The sequence below is a fragment of the Podarcis tiliguerta genome (assembly GCF_965153285.1).
Source record: "Podarcis tiliguerta genome assembly, chromosome: 3".
Classification (NCBI taxonomy): Eukaryota; Metazoa; Chordata; class Lepidosauria; order Squamata; family Lacertidae; genus Podarcis; species Podarcis tiliguerta.
The window spans coordinates 2495252-2512734 of NC_139536.1; the positions used below are offsets into that span (position 1 = coordinate 2495252).

The window sequence follows — 17483 nt, forward strand, 5'->3', positions numbered from 1 at the left end:
GGATTCTTTTTTTTCCTGGAAGAAGCCATTTAGAAACAGATCATCCCAATTTATTAAGGGCGGGGGGGGGGGGAGAATTACCCCAGGCTGTATAATCTCCAGATTTGAGACCCTAACATTTCCAATAATATTTGCTGCTGGATCTGAGCGTTTCAGGGGTAGCAGGAGAGATGCAATAGATTTTTCAAAATATGATTGACTTGGGAATCATAAGTCGGAAGGTTTAGAGGTGTGTCTTTTGCTTTTGTTTTACATTGGGGTTGTTTTTTTTAAGACATCCCCCTCAAAATTAAAATTCAGAAGTGACGTATTTTTAAATTATCTGAAATTCCCATTTCACTTTTTAAAATAATAATAATAATAAAATAATTTTATTTATATCCCGCTATCCCCAGCTGAGGCCAGGCTCAGAGCTGCTAACCACAATAAAAGTAAGACAGCATTCTAAAATCAATGCATTGATTTATTAACAAACAAACAAAGTGCAAACATAACAATGAAAACAGAGTCAAAAATGGAAGGACAAATGTACAGAGATCCAGGGCAGTTCTAAAGGGATAATAAGGTATTGACTCATACACAGGTTCCCTTTACAAACAGTAAATAATTATAAAAAATAACATTATTCCCTACCTGTGAGTTACATCACAAGGGAGAATGAAGGTTCAATATAGTCGTGAATGAGTCAGATATCTGCATATCTGCTGATGGCGCTGAATGAGACTGTGCCCCAGTAGAGGTATAAAAAAATAATATCAGGTCAATTTCACTTCTTATATCCTGTATATAACGTTTGAGCAGGGGGAGATTTCAGCTGTGCTGCAGTCAATAGAAGAGGAGGGCTTTGGGAAAGATTTCCCAGTGTTCATATATGTAATATTTCCTTGACATTTCCTCGAAGTGTAGAGTTGGAAGATACCCCTGGGGTCATCCAGTCCAACTAAGCTTGGACAGAAGCCAGGAGAAGAGAGATTTCTTCCGGGCCCAGGAGCCCAATTTCTGAATCAAAGGTTTCTTGAAGGAGCTTCTCCACCCCCATTGTTCTGCCTGGACACTGAGGTCCAACGCCGAGGGCCTTCTGGCGGTTCCCTCCCTGCAAGAAGCCAAGTTGCAGGAAACCAGGCAGAGGGCCTTCTCGGTAGTGGCACCCGCCCTGTGGAACGCCCTCCCACCAGATGTCAAAGAGAAAAACAACTACCAGACTTTTAGAAGACATCTGGAGGCAGCCCTGTTTAAGGAAGCTTTTAATGTTTAACAGACCATTGTATTTTAATATTTTGTTGGAAGCTGCCCAGAGTGTCTGGGGAAGCCCAGCCAGATGGGCGGGGTATAAATAAATTATTATTATTATTATTATTATTACTTCTTCAAGTCACAAGAAAGGAGATTCTCACTAAACATTAGGAAGAACTTTCTGACGGTAAGACCTGTTCAGCAGTGGGACAGTCTCTCTCGGGAGGCTGTGGCCTCTTCTAGTTCCTTGGAAGTTTTTAAGCAGAGGTTGGAGGGCCACCTGTCATGGATGCTTCAGCTGAGATGCCTGCATCGCCGGGGGTTGGTCTAGATGACCCCTGGGGTCCTTTCAAACCCTACAGTTCAGTAATTCTTGGATTCTATAAGATCAACATGGTGATTTCCAGAAATTGCCCCCGCCTCTTCCCTCTCCACCCAACACATATCATACAGGTGTGGGGGCAGAAGCAGGACAGCAGTTAGGGGTCCGTCTGTCAGGGACTCCTGCATCACAGGGGGCTGGACTAGATGACCCCCAGGACCCCTTCCAATGCTTCCACCATCCCTTCCACCTTCCCTTCTGTGTGGGGCTACCTTTGAAGGTGACGCGGAAACTACAACTAATCCAGAATGTGGCAGCTAGACTGGGGACTGGGAGCGGCCGCCGAGACTACAAAACACCGGTCTTGAAAGAACTATATTGGCTCCCAGTACGTTTCCGAGCACAATTCAAAGTGTTGGTGCTGAACTTTAAAGCCCTAAATGGCCCTGGTCCAGTAGACCCGAAGGAGCGTCTCCACCCCCATTGTTGTACCCAGACACTGAGGTCCAGCTCCAAGGGCCTTCTGGCGGTTCCCTCCCTGTGAGAAGCCAAGTTACAGGGAACCAGGTAGAGGGCCTTCTTGGTAGTGACACCTGCCCTGTGGAACGCCCTCCCACCAGATGTCAAAGAGAACAACAACTACAGTGGTACCTCGGGCTACACACGCTTCAGGTTACATACGCTTCAGGTTACAGACTCCACTAACCCAGAAATAGTGCTTCAGGTTTAGAACTTTGCTTCAGGATGAGAACAGAAATTGTGCTTCGGTGGCGCAGTGGCAACAGTAGGCCCCATTAGCTAAAGTGGTGCTTCAGGTTAAGAACAGTTTCAGGTTAAGAACAGACCTCTGGAACGAATTAAGTACTTAACCCGAGGTACCACCGTACCAGACTTTTAGAAGACATCTGAAGGCAGCCCTGTATAGGGAAGTTTTTAATGTTTGATGCATTACCGTATTTTAATATTTTGTTGGAAGCCGCCCAGAGTGGCTGGGGAAGTCCAGCCAGATGGGCGGAGTATAAATAATAAATTATTATTATTATTATTATTATTATTATTATTATTATTATTATTATTATCATCATCATCATTATTTCACCATGCTGCAATTCACTGGAGGTTTTGAATCAGACATCCACCTGCCAGGGATCCCCTTAGCTGCGATTCCTGCCTGGCAGCCCACCATTCTCTCCCTGAAGCCCCTCCTCAGGGTACAGAGACCCCCCCCCACTCTCCCGACTCCCCCGAGAGGGGCGTGTCTAACCGAGGACCCCACCCCCGGGAGGATAGACTAGATGGCCTCTGGGCATCCCTCCTCCCAAGCCCACCATTCTGTCCCCGAATCCCCTCCTCAGGGTACCAGAGACCCCCACTCCTCCGACTCCCCCCGAGAGGGGCGTGTCTAACCGAGGACACCCCCCCCCAGGGATGGACTAGATGGCCTCTGGGGATCCCATTTCCCAAGCCCACCACTCTCTCCCCGAAGCCCCTCCTCAGGGTACCAGAAACCCCCCACTCTTCCAGAGGGGCGCGTCTAACTGATGACCCCCACCCACCCTCTCTCCGCCCATGCGCAGAAGCCCCCCCCCCGTTCATTCATGCCCGCCTGTCTCCGCCTTCTCCGGGGCTCCGCCGCGGCGGTGAATGAGCGGCGCCGCAGAGCGAGCGGGGGAGCGCGGCGGAGCGGGCGCGGCGAGCCGGGGCTCCGCTGGCGAGCCATGTACGGTAAGGGGGGGGGCGCGGTGGGGGGGGGGTACCCGCTTGGCTCTCCTTTTCCCCGGCATCACCAGGGACTGGCACCTTGGAGCCTCCGTTTACTGCGGGTTTTGCTTTTTTCTTTCTTTCTGCCTCGGTCTCTCTCTTTCTTTGGAGGGGGGGGGAGTGTTGATCGTGCCATCATCCCCCTGTTCCCCCCCAAAAAAATTCCGCCCACGAAGGTCACTTTGCAGCTACACCTTTTAGGGGTCCCCTCGCACACCGCCATGCCCGGAGAAATGTCGGGGAACGGGCAAGCATCGCTGCCCCCCCCCCCATCTGAAAAAGAGATGCTCGAGGGATGCGGGGAGCGTTGCGCGGCTGTGTCAGGAAAGGAAAATAATAATAATAAAGCGGTCTTTCATCAGTTCTGGCCCCAGGAAACAAGATCTCCCCAGTTCTGCTTGGTTGTTGTTGTGGTTGGGGGTGTTTTTTTGGGGGGGGTTCTCGCAAAGAAGAGCATCCCCCCCCCCAAAAAAAATCTCCAAGGCCTGATAAATAGGTATCTCGTGGCTTTTCTGCACCATAGCTGTCAACTTTTCCCTTTTCTGGTGAGGAATCCTATTTGGAATAAGGGAATTTCCCTTTTAAAAAGGGGGAAACGTTGACAGCTATGTTCTGCACTGAAGCTGCGGGGCGAAGCAGTTCTATGCAAAGGGGGGGGGGTCAGGCTGGGAAGGAAAGAGTTAAGCAGCCCCCTCTCCTCCTTGTCCCTCCTCCCCCCCTTCTGAAAATCATAATATCTGCAGGGGCTGATATTGAAAAAGAAAGAAAGAAAGGTTTGTTTGTTTTTAAAAAAATGTAACTGGGTAGTGTGGTCCACAGGTCCGGCGTGTGTCCGGACTGTGCCCCCCCCCCGCGCCCCCAAATTCAGATGGCAGTTTGAAATCCCCCCAAAAAAGGCATGAAAGGGAATTCCCCGCAGGTAGAAATCAAGACTCACAGGGAAGCTTCTTTGGTGTTAGGGAGCATGCAGGGTCTTGTTCCGGTGGCTCCACCGGGACATGGAGAAGAAATTGTGGAAATTTAGAGTTGGAAGGGGCACCAAGGGTCATCTAGTCCAGCCCCCTGAAAGTTGTCTTTTTATGACCGCCCCCCCCCCCCCAAAAAAAAATTCACGGCATTTCCTTTTCTCCAGTTTCCATTCCCCCCCATTTCACTGGAACTCCGTAAAGACTACAAAGGACTCCAAGGCTGGAGTCCAGTAGAATAGAGCTCTGCAGAGGGCATAAAAGGGTTAACCCCCCCCCCCCAGCAGCAAAAATAAAAATCCCCTGTTGTATTGGCAGCCTATTGAACAAAAGTTGTAGCCGCTGCTGGAGACCAGGGAACGCTTCTGCTGCGCAGGCAACTATTTTTGCCACTGCTCCCTGCACGCCCCCCCCCCAAAAAAACCCCAGTGTTGTTACTTAATTCCCTTGGAATGCCATATTCAATGGGTCCCATTTCTGCCCCCCTCCCTGGTGCAGCCTGGTGTGTGCAGCTGCCTTGCTCTGGGGGTGCAAATCCAGGAGAGGTTGGTCTGTGGGATTTGGGGTGTGTGTGATTTGTGCAATTGGGTGTATGTGGGGGGGGTGTCCTCTGTTATCATAGAATCATGGGTCCCCCAGGGGTCATCTAGTCCAACCCCCCCTGCAATGCAGCATTTGCAGCTGTGGGTCTGTGTTTACAATCTGCTTTGTGTGTGTTTGCAGGGCGTGTGTTTGTGTGAATCTGGGCATGGTTCCCCCCCCCCTCTTCTTCAGGTTTGTCTGGCGAGCAATGCCACCCCAGGGCCCCAATCCTGCAGATAGCAGGCCAGCTCCCGCAGCCCTCCCCGAAAGCCAGCTTCAGTGATGCAGCTGGTCTTTCTCCAGAGTTGCAACAGGAAGATGTTTCTGAATCAGGGCTTGCAAAGGCAACTGGGGGGGGGGTGCCGATTTGCACAAGGTTCACACACACCTAGCCGGCTTCTGCTGCGTCAAACTCCGAGATTCCTTGCGAACGCTGAGCCAAGAGAGCCTTCTTTTTGAGGCTGATTTCGTCGTCGTTCCATTGCAACCCAGAGACTCAGAATAGGAAGGGTCATCTAGTCCAACCCCCGGCGATGCACGAATCTGGTTGGTTGGTGAACTGAAAGTACGTCCTTCTAGGATTGCCACTTCCCCAGTGTTTCGTTGGCTGGTTTTGCTCTGCTGCCCTGAACCAGGAGCTCTAAATCCTTAGCTGCTGCATTTCTGCTTGCAGGGCAGTTTTGTCTGTGACCGACTCTTTCTGTTTGAATGTCCATGAACGTTCTGTGCCTGATCCGTAGTGGAGGGAGTAAAGATGAGTTCAAAGATTGATGCAAATACCGCTGCAACCTTTGGGGTTGTGTTTTTTCCCTCTTCCTTTTTTTGCTTGATCTATTTTGGCTTGCATCCCAGTCATGGGTGAATCATGTTTCGTGAATAAACTGTGATATTGGGGCTGGGCTTGTTTTGGGATTTTGATATGGCAGTGCATCTCAACTGCAGTACTTAGCCCTTGCTTTGTGGAATATTCCATTTCCTTCGGAAGATCAGTCCTTAATATGGAATAGCTACCGAGGAGAGAGATCCCCAGTTAACAAAAGAGACTTGCTGCAGTTTAGCTGGATCACAGAATCACAGCACTGTAGAGGTGAAAGGGACACCAAAGGGCCATCTAGTCCAACCCCCTGGAATGTGCAGGAACCACAGCTAAGGAATCCCCGACAGATGGTCATCCAACCTCAGCTCAAAAGTCTTCCTTTAGGATAGTTTGCCATGACGGCAGTGGGCCAGTCCTGTTTCTTAGCCTCGCCTCAGTTCTCCATCTGTAAAATGGGCTCGTTGAGGTCATCCATTTGCCATTTTCCCAGTAAGGGCAGCCAAACTGCCTTGCTGCTTTTCCAGGGAGCATCCGGGAGCCTTCAAGTCGAGCAATGCCAGAGACTTCCTCTTGGCAGTCTCTCTTGGAAGACATCCCATTCATATTTTTAATGCAGGCTGATAGTGACGGTGGGATTAAATTCATTTCAGGGCTTGTAAACCCGAGTACGACTTGTCTGCAAGCCTGTGTTTAAAAAGTGATGCATAAATGAACATTAAAGTTTAACTGGCCTTTTTGTCACCTTATATATATACTGTATAGCTAGTTGTAAAAAGCTGGCGTGCAATTTGCAAACATGGTATAATTTGCTGGATTCCTTCCCGAATCTGTCTGCTTGACATCTCCGCCGCAGTGACGTCTTTGCGTTCTGTTGAGTGTCGATGGATTGCTGCCTTGTGGACGCTTTGCCAAAATATCTCTCCCTTGTCCTCAGATAATTCAAGGGGAGCTGTGTGCCGACCTCAAACCACAATTTGGAGCACAATTTCCCCAGGATTTTTTTCCTGCACAGCCTCCACTGGAAATGGGAAGCCTCCACGTTCTTGCACAACTCCTATCCGTTCTTTTCCTTCCCCACGGATCCTGCCTTGCAGGGGGTTGGACTAGATGTCCTTTGGGTCCCCTGGAGGAGCAGAAAACAAAGCTTTCCGTGTGACAGTGCTTCAGATATGCAAAGATGGCTCTCAAACTTGACATGAGCCAACAGTGCGACGCGGCAGCTAAAAAAGCCAATGCAATTCTGGGCTGCATCAATAGGAGTATAGCATCCAGATCAAGGGAAGTAATAGTGCCACTGTATTCTGCTCTGGTCAGACCTCAGCTGGAGTACTGTGTCCAGTTCTGGGCACCACAGTTCAAGAAGGACACTGACAAACTAGAACGTGTCCAGAGGAGGGCAACCAAAATGGTCAAAGGCCTGGAAACGATGCCTTATGAGGAACGGCTAAGGGAGCTGGGCATGTTTAGCCTGGAGAAGAGGAGGTTAAGGGGTGATATGATAGCCATGTTCAAATATATAAAAGGATGTCACATAGAGGAGGGAGAAAGGTTGTTTTCTGCTGCTCCAGAGAAGCGGACACGGAGCAATGGATCCAAACTACAAGAAAGAAGATTCCACCTAAACATTAGGAAGAACTTCCTGACAGTAAGAGCTGTTTGACAGTGGAATTTGCTGCCAAGGCGTGTGGTGGAGTCTCCTTCTTTGGAGGTCTTTAAGCAGAGGCTTGACAACCATATGTCAGGAGTGCTCTGATGGTGGTTCCTGCTTGGCAGGGGGTTGGACTCGATGGCCCTTGTGGTCTCTTCCAACTCTATGATTCTATGATTCTATGTTTAACTCTTTTCCAGGCTAAGCATCCCTCATAAGGCCTGGTCTTAAGACCCTTGATCATGCTGGTCAGCCTGCTCTGCACACCCTCCGGCTTCTTAAACTGTGGTGCCCACAGCTGTGTCATCCTTACACAACACCCCTGCAAGGTTGATCAGTGCTGCTAGATTGCGGACGCTGTGTTCGAAACTAGCCAGGCTCATTTTGCACCTGGCTCTCGGCCACGTGCGACCAAGTGAAGATGTCCGGGTGCCAGGATTGGACACCCATCCAGGGATCCTCAGATCTGGGCTGTTTTCGCACACTAATTCGATCTCCTTTAGAATTCTATCCGTTATATTTGACCTGCACAAATCAGAATGAATTTCAGGATCCCAAACGCTTTTCCTAAGTGCAGTCTAAGCAGGAGCAGCAAAACAGTGTTACAGTGGTACCTCGGATTAAGTACTTAATTCGTTCCGGAGGTCCGTTCTTAACCTGAAACTGTTCTTAACCTGAAGCACCACTTTAGCTAATGGGGCCTCCTGCTGCCACCGCGCCGCCGGAACACGATTTCTGTTCTCATCCCGAAGCAAAGTTCTTAACCTGAAGCACTATTTCTGGGTTAGCGGAGTCTGTAACCTGAAGCGTATGTAACCCGAGGTACCACTGTATACTGATTTTTTGTCTCTTGCCTTCACATGCCCCAACCCACTGCCCTGCTCACAGTTGTGAAGAATATTCCTACTTTATGAATGGACCGTATCAGCATTAAGAAAAAGAGGTCGGAATTGGCCAGTATATATGCGGACTATCCTTGGATCAAGGGACTTTTCTTCTTTCACTTCTCCAAGTTCTTAACCCAATTCAAGGTCATCCTCTGAACTGGCCAGGTTTATTTATTTATTATTTTTACTATGCAAGTCATATATATATAGATTTATTGATGTAGAGAGAGATCTTAAGCCAGCATAAACGCAGGAGCAGAGCATCCGTTTAAAACTAGCAAAGGGAGAGAAACTTCTGTAACAACACCTTAAATATACTGGATCTGGCAGCGAGTGATTTTTTTAAAAAAATGTCCTTATCAAGGGTTTTCTTGCGTTACAATAGTACAAGCATCGTCCCTATTTTCGTATCATAAAGCTCCTCCCATAGATCAGTTCTATCCCGTGTGAGACTTCATGCTGTTGCATTGTTGTTGTTTAGTCGTTCAGTCGTGTCCGACTCTTCGTGACCCCATGGACCAGAGCACGCCAGGCACTCCTGTCTTCCACTGCCTCCCGCAGTTTGGTCAGACTCATGTTTGTAGCTTCGAGAACACTGTCTAATCATCTCGTCCTCTGTCGTCCCCTTCTCCTTGTGCCCTCCATCTTTCCCAACATCAGGGTCTTTTCTAGGGAGTCTTCTCATGAGGTGGCCAAAGTACTGGAGCCTCAGCTTCAGGATCTGTCCTTCCAGTGAGCACTCAGGGCTGATTTCCTTCAGAATGGAGAGGTTGGATCTTCTTGCAGTCCATGGGACTCTCAAGAGTCTCCTCCAGCACCAGAATTCAAAAGCGTCTATTCTTCGGCGATCAGCCTTCTTTATGGTCCAGCTCTCACTTCCATACATCATTAATGCTGTTGCATAGGGTTGCCATATTTCAAAGAGTGAAAATCTGGACAGAAAAGTTGTAGATGTTTTTTGATTTTGCAAGAAGAAAAAACCCTCAACAACAAAAATAAGACTTTTGAGCCGCCTTGCCCCAAGATGGCAACTAGACATTCCGCTTTGGCGGCTCTGACCTTGGTTTAAGGAGACACTGGGCACCTAGCTTATATACCTGAGTTTCTAACACCGATTGCAGGGTGCCACCCAGAGAGTCTTTGCGGCCCAAGTTATTTGCTTCTGCCACTTCCCTTCCTTTTATATATATATATATATATAATTTTTATTCAGTTTTCCAATAAAAAGTTAATACAATTCATACATCTTTTTTACATCCGTTCTCTTTTTTTGACTTCCCTCAACTTGACTGATACTCCTTCCCTTCTTAATTTCTTACACATTTCTAAGACCTTCCACCTATTATTTTTGTAAATTAAATCTTGTTTTGCTCATATTCTAACATTTCTTTTTACAGAGCTTCATTAAAGCTTACAAGCGTTATTTGTTTTTCACTTAAATTATGCATATACTCTGTAAACTTTTCCCAATCTTCTGTAAATCTCTGATCCCGTCGATTTCGAATCCTTCCTGTCAGTCTATCAAGTTCTGCAAAGTCCATCATCTTCATTCTCCATTCTTCCAATGTAGGTAGCTCCTCTTGCTTCCATTTCTGAGCCATTAATATTCTCGCTGCTGTCACTGCATATAAAAATAACTTCCTGTCTTTCTTGTTTATCTCATTCCCTGTAATACCGAGTAAGAGCGCTTCTGGTTTCTTAACAAAAGTATATTTAAACATTTTTTTCAGTTCATTATATATCATTTCCCAAAAACTTTTTACTTTCTTACACTCCCACCACATATGATAGAATGTACCCTCTTTTTCTTTACATTTCCAACATTTATTACATCCTTTATACATCCTTGCTAACGTCACCGGTGTTAGATACCATCAATACATCATTTTCATCACATTTTCTTTTATAGTTGTACATGCAGTGAATCTTAGACCTTCTTTCCATAATTTCTCCCAGTCCTCCATTTGTATATTATATCCAAAATCTTTGGCCCAGTCAATCATAACCGATTTTACCTCTTCATCTTTCGTGTGCCATTCTAGTAATATCTTATACATTTTAGCCAGGACTTTAAAGTCACTGTTTATTATTTCTTTCTGGAATTTCGACTCTTTGTCCTCAAAACCTCTTAGATTTAGATCTTTTTTAAACATTTCATTGATTTGAAAATAATGCCACTTCCCTTCCTGGCTCATCCCAGCTTGGTGCTTCACAATAGCAGCAGGTCTCCCTATCCTTGGCTCACATCCTGCAAAACACTTAGTCCGATTGCGTTTTATCCTTTCCTGACCCCGCCGAAAGCCACATTGCTTGCAGAGGCAAATCCTTTACACTTAGAGGGCTGCTAATGTCAAACATCTGGCTGCGGCAGCTGACGAAAGCCCTCTTTCCCCTGCAGCCTTCGTCGCGCAGGGAGAGATGATTAAATTTGCGCCCGTCCCTTCTGTCTTCTAGAGGGCAGGGGGCATTGGCGCCACCAGATCCCGGCCTTCCCGCCCGGGGTGGATTCTCTGCAGAGCACATTTCAGCGGGGATCCCTTTTACAAGCCGACCCGATCACGGGGGGCTCAGATAATTTTCTACCGTGAGCCTTGCAAGGCAGGTACAATTCCAGGTACTGGAGTTATTCCTCAACTTTTCTGCATTTCTGGCATGGCAATTGCGCACGGATTCATAGAGGTCTGTTTTGTCGCAGTGCATGGCTGGGATGTCTCCAGATCAACCAGGTTTGTGGGTGCAGTCGCCTTAAAGGTAAAGGGACCCCTGACCGTTAGGTCCAGTTGTGGCCGACTCCAGGGTTGTGGTGCTCATCTCGCTTTACTGGCCGAGGGAGCCGGCGTACAGCTTCCGGGTCATGTGGCCAGCATGACTAAGCCGCTTCTGGCAAACCAGAGCAGCGCATGGAAATGCCATTTACCTTCCCGCCGGAGCGGTACCTATTTATCTACTTGCACTTTTGACGTGCTTTTGAACTGCTAGGTGGGCAGGAGCAGTTTGAACCGCTGACCTTCTGATCGGCAAGTCCTAGGCTCTGTGGTGTAACCCACAGCGCCACCCATGTCCCTTGGGGTGGCACAATTGCCATTCCCTGGAGGTTGCAGGTTTTGCTTGTGGTTTGTCTGTTTGCAACCTTTTGGAGAGGGACGAATCTCTGCTGCCTGCCATTACCCCACCGGGTCAAATTGGGTAGCCCAGCCTTCTCCAATGAGGTGCCCTCTGGAAGTTTGGTTCAAAACCACCAGACAGCACTGGTTGATGATGACTGGGCCCTATTGGTTTCGTTTCCAAATCACCGGGTAGAAATTTCTGAATGCAAGAGCTGTTAGACAGTGGAACAGTCTTGCTCAGGAGGTGGTGAACTCGCCTTCATTGGAGCTTTTTAAGCAGAAGTTTTATCCTGGATGCTTTAGCTGTTCAAGAAGGACACTGACATACTGAAACATTTCCAGAGGAGGGCAACCAAAATGGTCAAAGGCCTGGAAACGATGCCTTATGAGAAACGGCTAAGGGAGCTGGGCATGTTTAGCCTGGAGAAGAGGAGGTGAAGGGGTGATATGATAGCCATGTTCAAATATATAAAAGGATGTCACATAGAGGAGGGAGAAAGGTTGTTTTCTGCTGCTCCAGAGAAGCGGACACGGAGCAATGGATCCAAACTACAAGAAAGAAGATTCCACCTAAACATTAGGAGGAACTTCCTGACAGTAAGAGCTGTTTGACAGTGGAATTTGCTGCCAAGGAGTGTGGTGGAGTCTCCTTCTTTGGAGGTCTTTAAACAGAGGCTTGACAACCATATGTCAGGAGTGCTCTGATGGTGTTTCCTGCTTGGCAGGGGGTTGGACTCGATGGCCCTTGTGGTCTCTTCCAACTCTATGATTCTATGATTCTATAATTTGTACTGGTGGAGAGGAGCTCAAGCTGTCCTTGCTCCACTTTTGCAAGTGCTCCCCTCGAGGAGGGGGTAATCATTGTTTGCTCCTCTGGCCTGTGTTTTGTTTTGTGCAAGGTGCAGTTTCAACACCCTTTTAGGTCTGCCTTTAAAAAAACACACCTTAAAATGTGCAGTTTGGAGCTGGGCTTGCAACAGACAACCATCCCTTGTTTTGCTGCTCTGGACTGCGGTGCAGAGAAAACGTCTTGCAGCCGGGATCAGGTGTCGACATGTTTGTGCATTGCAGTCTCTCAGCACTTAGCAGTCCCTTCTGACAATTCCTGGAGAGTGGGGCAGGGAGGCAGTCTATGGGGAGAGGCTTGCCCCCATGGCAGCTGCACCCTGCCTGAGACGGCAGAAGTGAAATGCAATTAAAAACCAGCGATGCTAATTGCTGTGAATCCTGCCAGAATGAATCCCGGCTAAAGAAGTCATTAGCGGAAGGGGATGAGCCACATGCAAACGGCAGAGAGCTTGGTTTGTGTGTTTTGTTAAAACCTCCCCTTTTAAAATAATACCGCATTCTTTGGGCCAGACAGGCGGAAGGGAGCTAATTTGCCTACGTAGTGCTTCGTTCGGCAGAACTGTGTGACATTGTGCTGCATGTGAAAATAGGCTCACAAAAGCCTAAGAAGAGACTGGGTCAGGCCCAAAGGGGGCCCAGATGCTCCAGCATCAATAATAATAATAATAATAATAATAATAATAATAATAATGTTATTTATATTCCGCCCTCCCCAGCCGATGCACAAGAGGGGAGAGTCGCTCTTGAGCTCGAATCCTGTTTGCTGGTTTCCCATTGGCATCTGGGGTTGGGCGATATCTGGTTTTCAGCATCTCAATGTATCGCCAGCTAAACAGAAGAAGAAGGAGGAGGAGGAGGAGGAGGAGGAGGAGGTCAGATCAGAAGGTCGGCGGTTGGAATCCCTGTGACGGGGTGAGCTCCCTTTGCTCGGTCCCTGCTCCTGCCAAACTAGCAGTTCGAAAGCACATCAAAGTGCAAGTAGATCAATAGGTACCGCTCCAGTGGGAAGGTAAACGGCGTTTCCATGCGCTACTCTGGTTTGCCAGAAGTGGCTTAGTCATGCTGGCCACAGGACCCAGAAGCTGTACGCCAGCTCCCTCGGCCAGTAGAAGAAGAAGAAGAGTTTGGATTTGATACCCCGTTTTATCACTACCCGAAGGAGTCTCAAAGTGGCTAACATTCTCCTTTCCCTTCCTCCCCCACAACAAACACTCTGTGAGGTGAGTGGGGCTGAGAGACTTCAGAGAAGTGTGACAAGCCCAGCAGCTGCATGTGGAGGAGCGGAGACACGAACCCGGTTCCCCAGATTATGAGACTACCGCTCTTAACCACTACACCACACTGGCTCTCTATACCGATATGCCCTGACCATAAGACACACCTAGTTTTTAGAGGAGGAAAACAAGAAAAAATAATTCTGAATGAAACAGTGGATGTATAATTTTTGTGGTTCATGCTGTGGCCACAGACATGTGATTTGACGGTGAGTTTGGGGTAGCCCAATGTAAAAATCCTGAGAATCCATGTGGATCTGTGCTTTGTAACTACATTTTTGCGCCATTGCGGCCCCACGAAATGGTGGATGTGTGGTTTTTCTTGGTGCAGGCTGTAGCCATGGACATATTATGTGATCTGATGGTGAATTTGGGGTGACCCAATGCAAAAATCCTGAGGATCCATGGGCTTTTATCTCCCCCCTCCCAGGCAGCCTCCTTTATTGCTAGAGTCCCTTATCTCTCTCCCGATCGCTTACCGATCAGCTGCTTCCTTTCAACACTCTTGTTTGCCTTAGTGTCTTTTCCTTAGCTGGAGCAGTTTTTTGTTCCTCCTTTTCTTCTAATTTCTCTCCTTATTGCTTTAGTCTTCCTACCCCCCCCTTTGCAAGTTTGCTGTCTTTACCTCCCCCCTCCCAGGCAGCCTCCTTTATCTCTAGCCCGATCGCTTGCCGATCAGCTGCTCAGCAGCTTTGTTTCAACACCCACTTCCCTTTTTCACACACACACAAAAAAGCATGATCTGCTTTTTGCCCCTGGGCAATTCGGCTCCAGGGACCACATATTCACTCCATAAGACGCACAGACATTTCCCCTTACTTTTTAGGAAGAAAAAAGTGCGTCTTATGAAGCAAAATATACTGTATTTGGAAATAACGACGGAGCTGGTTTTCAACTTTGCAACATGTCACCAGCTAAACATTGTGATATACTGATAAATCTCAACGTCTGAAAAAAGGAGGGAGCTATGTAGAGGCATCGGCTGGCTTCACGGTCCCCCCCGCATCGTGATTTTTGCCCACACGTCATGATTCGCGATATTTTTCCAGGGCAGAAACTATGAAGCTGATATCACGATACATGCATGTGCAGATGTGGGTTGCGAACGCTGCGGATTGTGAACGTGAATCCTGCACGAATCACGTTCGCAACCTGAGTGTCCACTGAATCTGACTTTTAGAAGACATTTGAAGGCAGCTCTGTTTAGGAAAGTTTTTAATATTTGATGAATTATTGTATTTTAATATTTTGCTGGAAGCCGCCCAGAGTGGCTGGGGAAACCCAGCCAGATGGGCAGGGTATAAATATTATTATTATTATTATTATTATTATTGCAGAAGGTGATTAAAAGTGGACGGTGCTATAGGAACCACAGCAACCGTGGTCACAGTCGTAAATGAATAGGCAAAAGCTGGGGAGGCGGCGAGGCGGCGAGGCGGTGAGGTGGCGAGTTCCTCTCTGACAGATTCCGGTGCCAGAAATCCTATCTTCTCTGCCTTTTTAGCATGCGTGTTGGAAAATCCAGCGGGTGACAGGCGATGGGATGAGTGGCGCAGAGCTGATTCTCCCTCTTCCACGGATCGCTTGTCATTCTCCACCTCCTCGTGCTATAATTTGAGAGACAGCTTGTCTCATTAACTCCCTGGCAAGCCTGCAGGTGGGCAGTGGCACGATCTGCCTGTCTCGAGGTTGATGGTGGCACCAAGATTTCTGGGTTTGCCTTTCCAGGGGAGTCTAGTCTGAATTACAGGAGGCTGTGATTCACAGCTGCTAGGAAGAGGAAGGGATGGGAGGCTGCAGAGAGACAGTTTTTGCACTCCATCCTTTCTAGCAGGCAGGTTTTCTTTCCTTATTCTCCCCGGAAGGATCACGATCTGCCGCAGCCTGCAAAATCTCTGGAGGTGGGATGGGCCGTCAGGTTAGGAGCGCAGAAACCTGCCTTATACAGAGTCAAACTATTTCTCCATCTAGTTCATAGCTGTGAACGTTTCCCTTTTTCAAAGGGAAATTCCCTTATTCCGAATAGGATTCCTCGCAAGAAAAGGGAAAAGTTGACAGCTATGATCTAGTTCCGGACCATGTACACTTTCCAGGAGTGAAAAATCTCCAAGATTTCAGGCAGGTGGTTTCTCCCTACCTGTCAGTGTCAGAAATGCATCCCATAATAACAAACAGAAACAATACCCCTCACACAGTGTTTTTTAAATTACGTTTCTAAGGGGAGAACTGTGCTCTCGGGAGGAAATTCGGGATAAAAGTGTAAGAGATCCCTGACACAGGATCTGGCAGATGCAAATTACTTCTTAAGCCTCCGGCCATTTGTAATCTAATGAAAACTATCTGTGCGTTTTTAAGAAGCTTATGTGACTGAGATAAATCGTGTGTGTGTGTGTGGAATGGATCTTCGCCTGTCCATTCGTTCTGGATATATAGTGAAGTTTGCCCAAAATAAACTTGAGCTTTGAAAGGGACTTACGTTCAGTTTTCGTTGCAAAGAACATCACACAAAGGTCTCTGACGCCAATTCGGATCGTGACCTCATCTTGCCCAGTTCAGGCTGGTACGTAGTTTTTCTTTCTTTTTCCTGATACCTGGAAGCAGAGCACTTTCTTCTGCGTGCAAAAGGTTCCTGATTCAAGCCCTGGCACATCCAGGGTCTGGAAACCAAGCCCTATGAGGAACGGTTGAAGGTGTTAGAATTCCTGCTCCGTGATTGCAGTCATGGGATTGTTGTCTTTCACATGACGGTATATGTTTTGGGAAGTGACGGAGACAGGATGTTTGTGTTACTCTGTTCTGTGAAGTGGGATTATTGTCCGTTGTCCTTTTCTTCTTTGCTGTCTGATGCTAGAGAGAGAGGGAGCCATGTTGCAGTGCTCCATGTGCGTTTATATGTAAATAAAGTAGATTAGCCCAAATGCTGAGTTGCTGAGGTCTGTTATACAACTGCGAAGACTCTGCGGATCCCTAAGTGTGCCAGTGTCTGTTGGCATCGGCTTTTGAAGCTCCCAAATGATTGATCAGGAGGGAGAGAACATGCCAGTTGGGCATGTGTCTCTGCCAGGGTCCTACTCGAGTGTAGGACGAGGTCCTGACAGAAGGACCAGGGTATGTTTAACCTGGGAAAGAGGAGACACAGGAGATAGGATAGCCACCTTCAACTATCTCAAGGGCTGTCACATGGAAGAGCAAACAAGCTTATTTTCTCCTGCTCCGGAGGGTAGGACTCGAACCCATGGTTTCAAGTATCAAGAAAGGAGATTCCGACTAAACATTCAGAAAAACTTCCTGACAACTGTTTGACAGTGGAATGGTCTCCCTTGGGAGGTGGTGGACTCTCCTTCCTTGGAGGTTTTTAAGCAGAGCCTGGATGGCCGTCTCACAGGGATGCTTTGGCTGGGATTCCTGCATTGCAGGGGGTTGGGCTTGATGACCTCTGGGGGTCCCTTCCAACTCTACAATTCTATGATTCTATTATAACCAGTCTGAAACTCTAAAATGCCACTATAGACAATGCTGAGTTGGATAAAAGATGTCATATAAGGCAGCTTCTGAATTGATTTTAGAATGAATTGATTTTAGTATGTATTTTAATTAATTGATTGTGATTTTATGTAAACTGTGTTACTTTTATTGCTGTTAGCCGCTCTGAGGCCGGCTTCGGCTGGGGAGGGCAGGATATAAATAAAAAATTATTATTATTATTATTATTATTCCTAAAATCATAAGAGGAACTTGCAGGGTCAGGCCAATGGCCCATCTAGTCCAGCATCCTGTTCTGACAGCGGCCAACCAGATGCCTGCAGGCAGGACTCGAACACAAGACCAACTCTCCCCTCTTGTGGTTTCCAGTAGCTGGCATTCAGACACATCGCTGTCTCTGACTGTGGAGGCTCAATAGCCCTCTCTACCTCCATGAATTTGTCTAATTCTCGTTTAAAGCCATTCAAGTTCGTGGCCACCACTGACTCCAGTGGCAGGGAGTTCCGCAGTTTGGTTTCCTTCCAGGGTTCTTATGCCAGGTGTGGGATGTGAAAC

The 17483-nt window shown here is 47.6% G+C and overlaps 1 protein-coding gene across 8 annotated transcripts in view; it reads left to right on the plus strand.

The window, feature by feature from the left end:
- Positions 1-17483, plus strand: part of EFR3B (EFR3 homolog B) — a 124669-nt gene that overhangs the window by 17212 nt on the left and 89974 nt on the right. The window contains exon 1 of one of the 8 annotated variants that reach the window (XM_083432577.1): positions 3202-3280. The exons of the other annotated variants lie outside the window; for them this stretch is intronic. Coding sequence (XP_083288703.1) covers positions 3274-3280 — 7 coding nt within the window. The 5' untranslated portion in view covers positions 3202-3273. Of the gene's footprint in view, positions 1-3201; positions 3281-17483 lie in introns of those variants that run through there. 8 annotated transcript variants of the gene reach the window in all.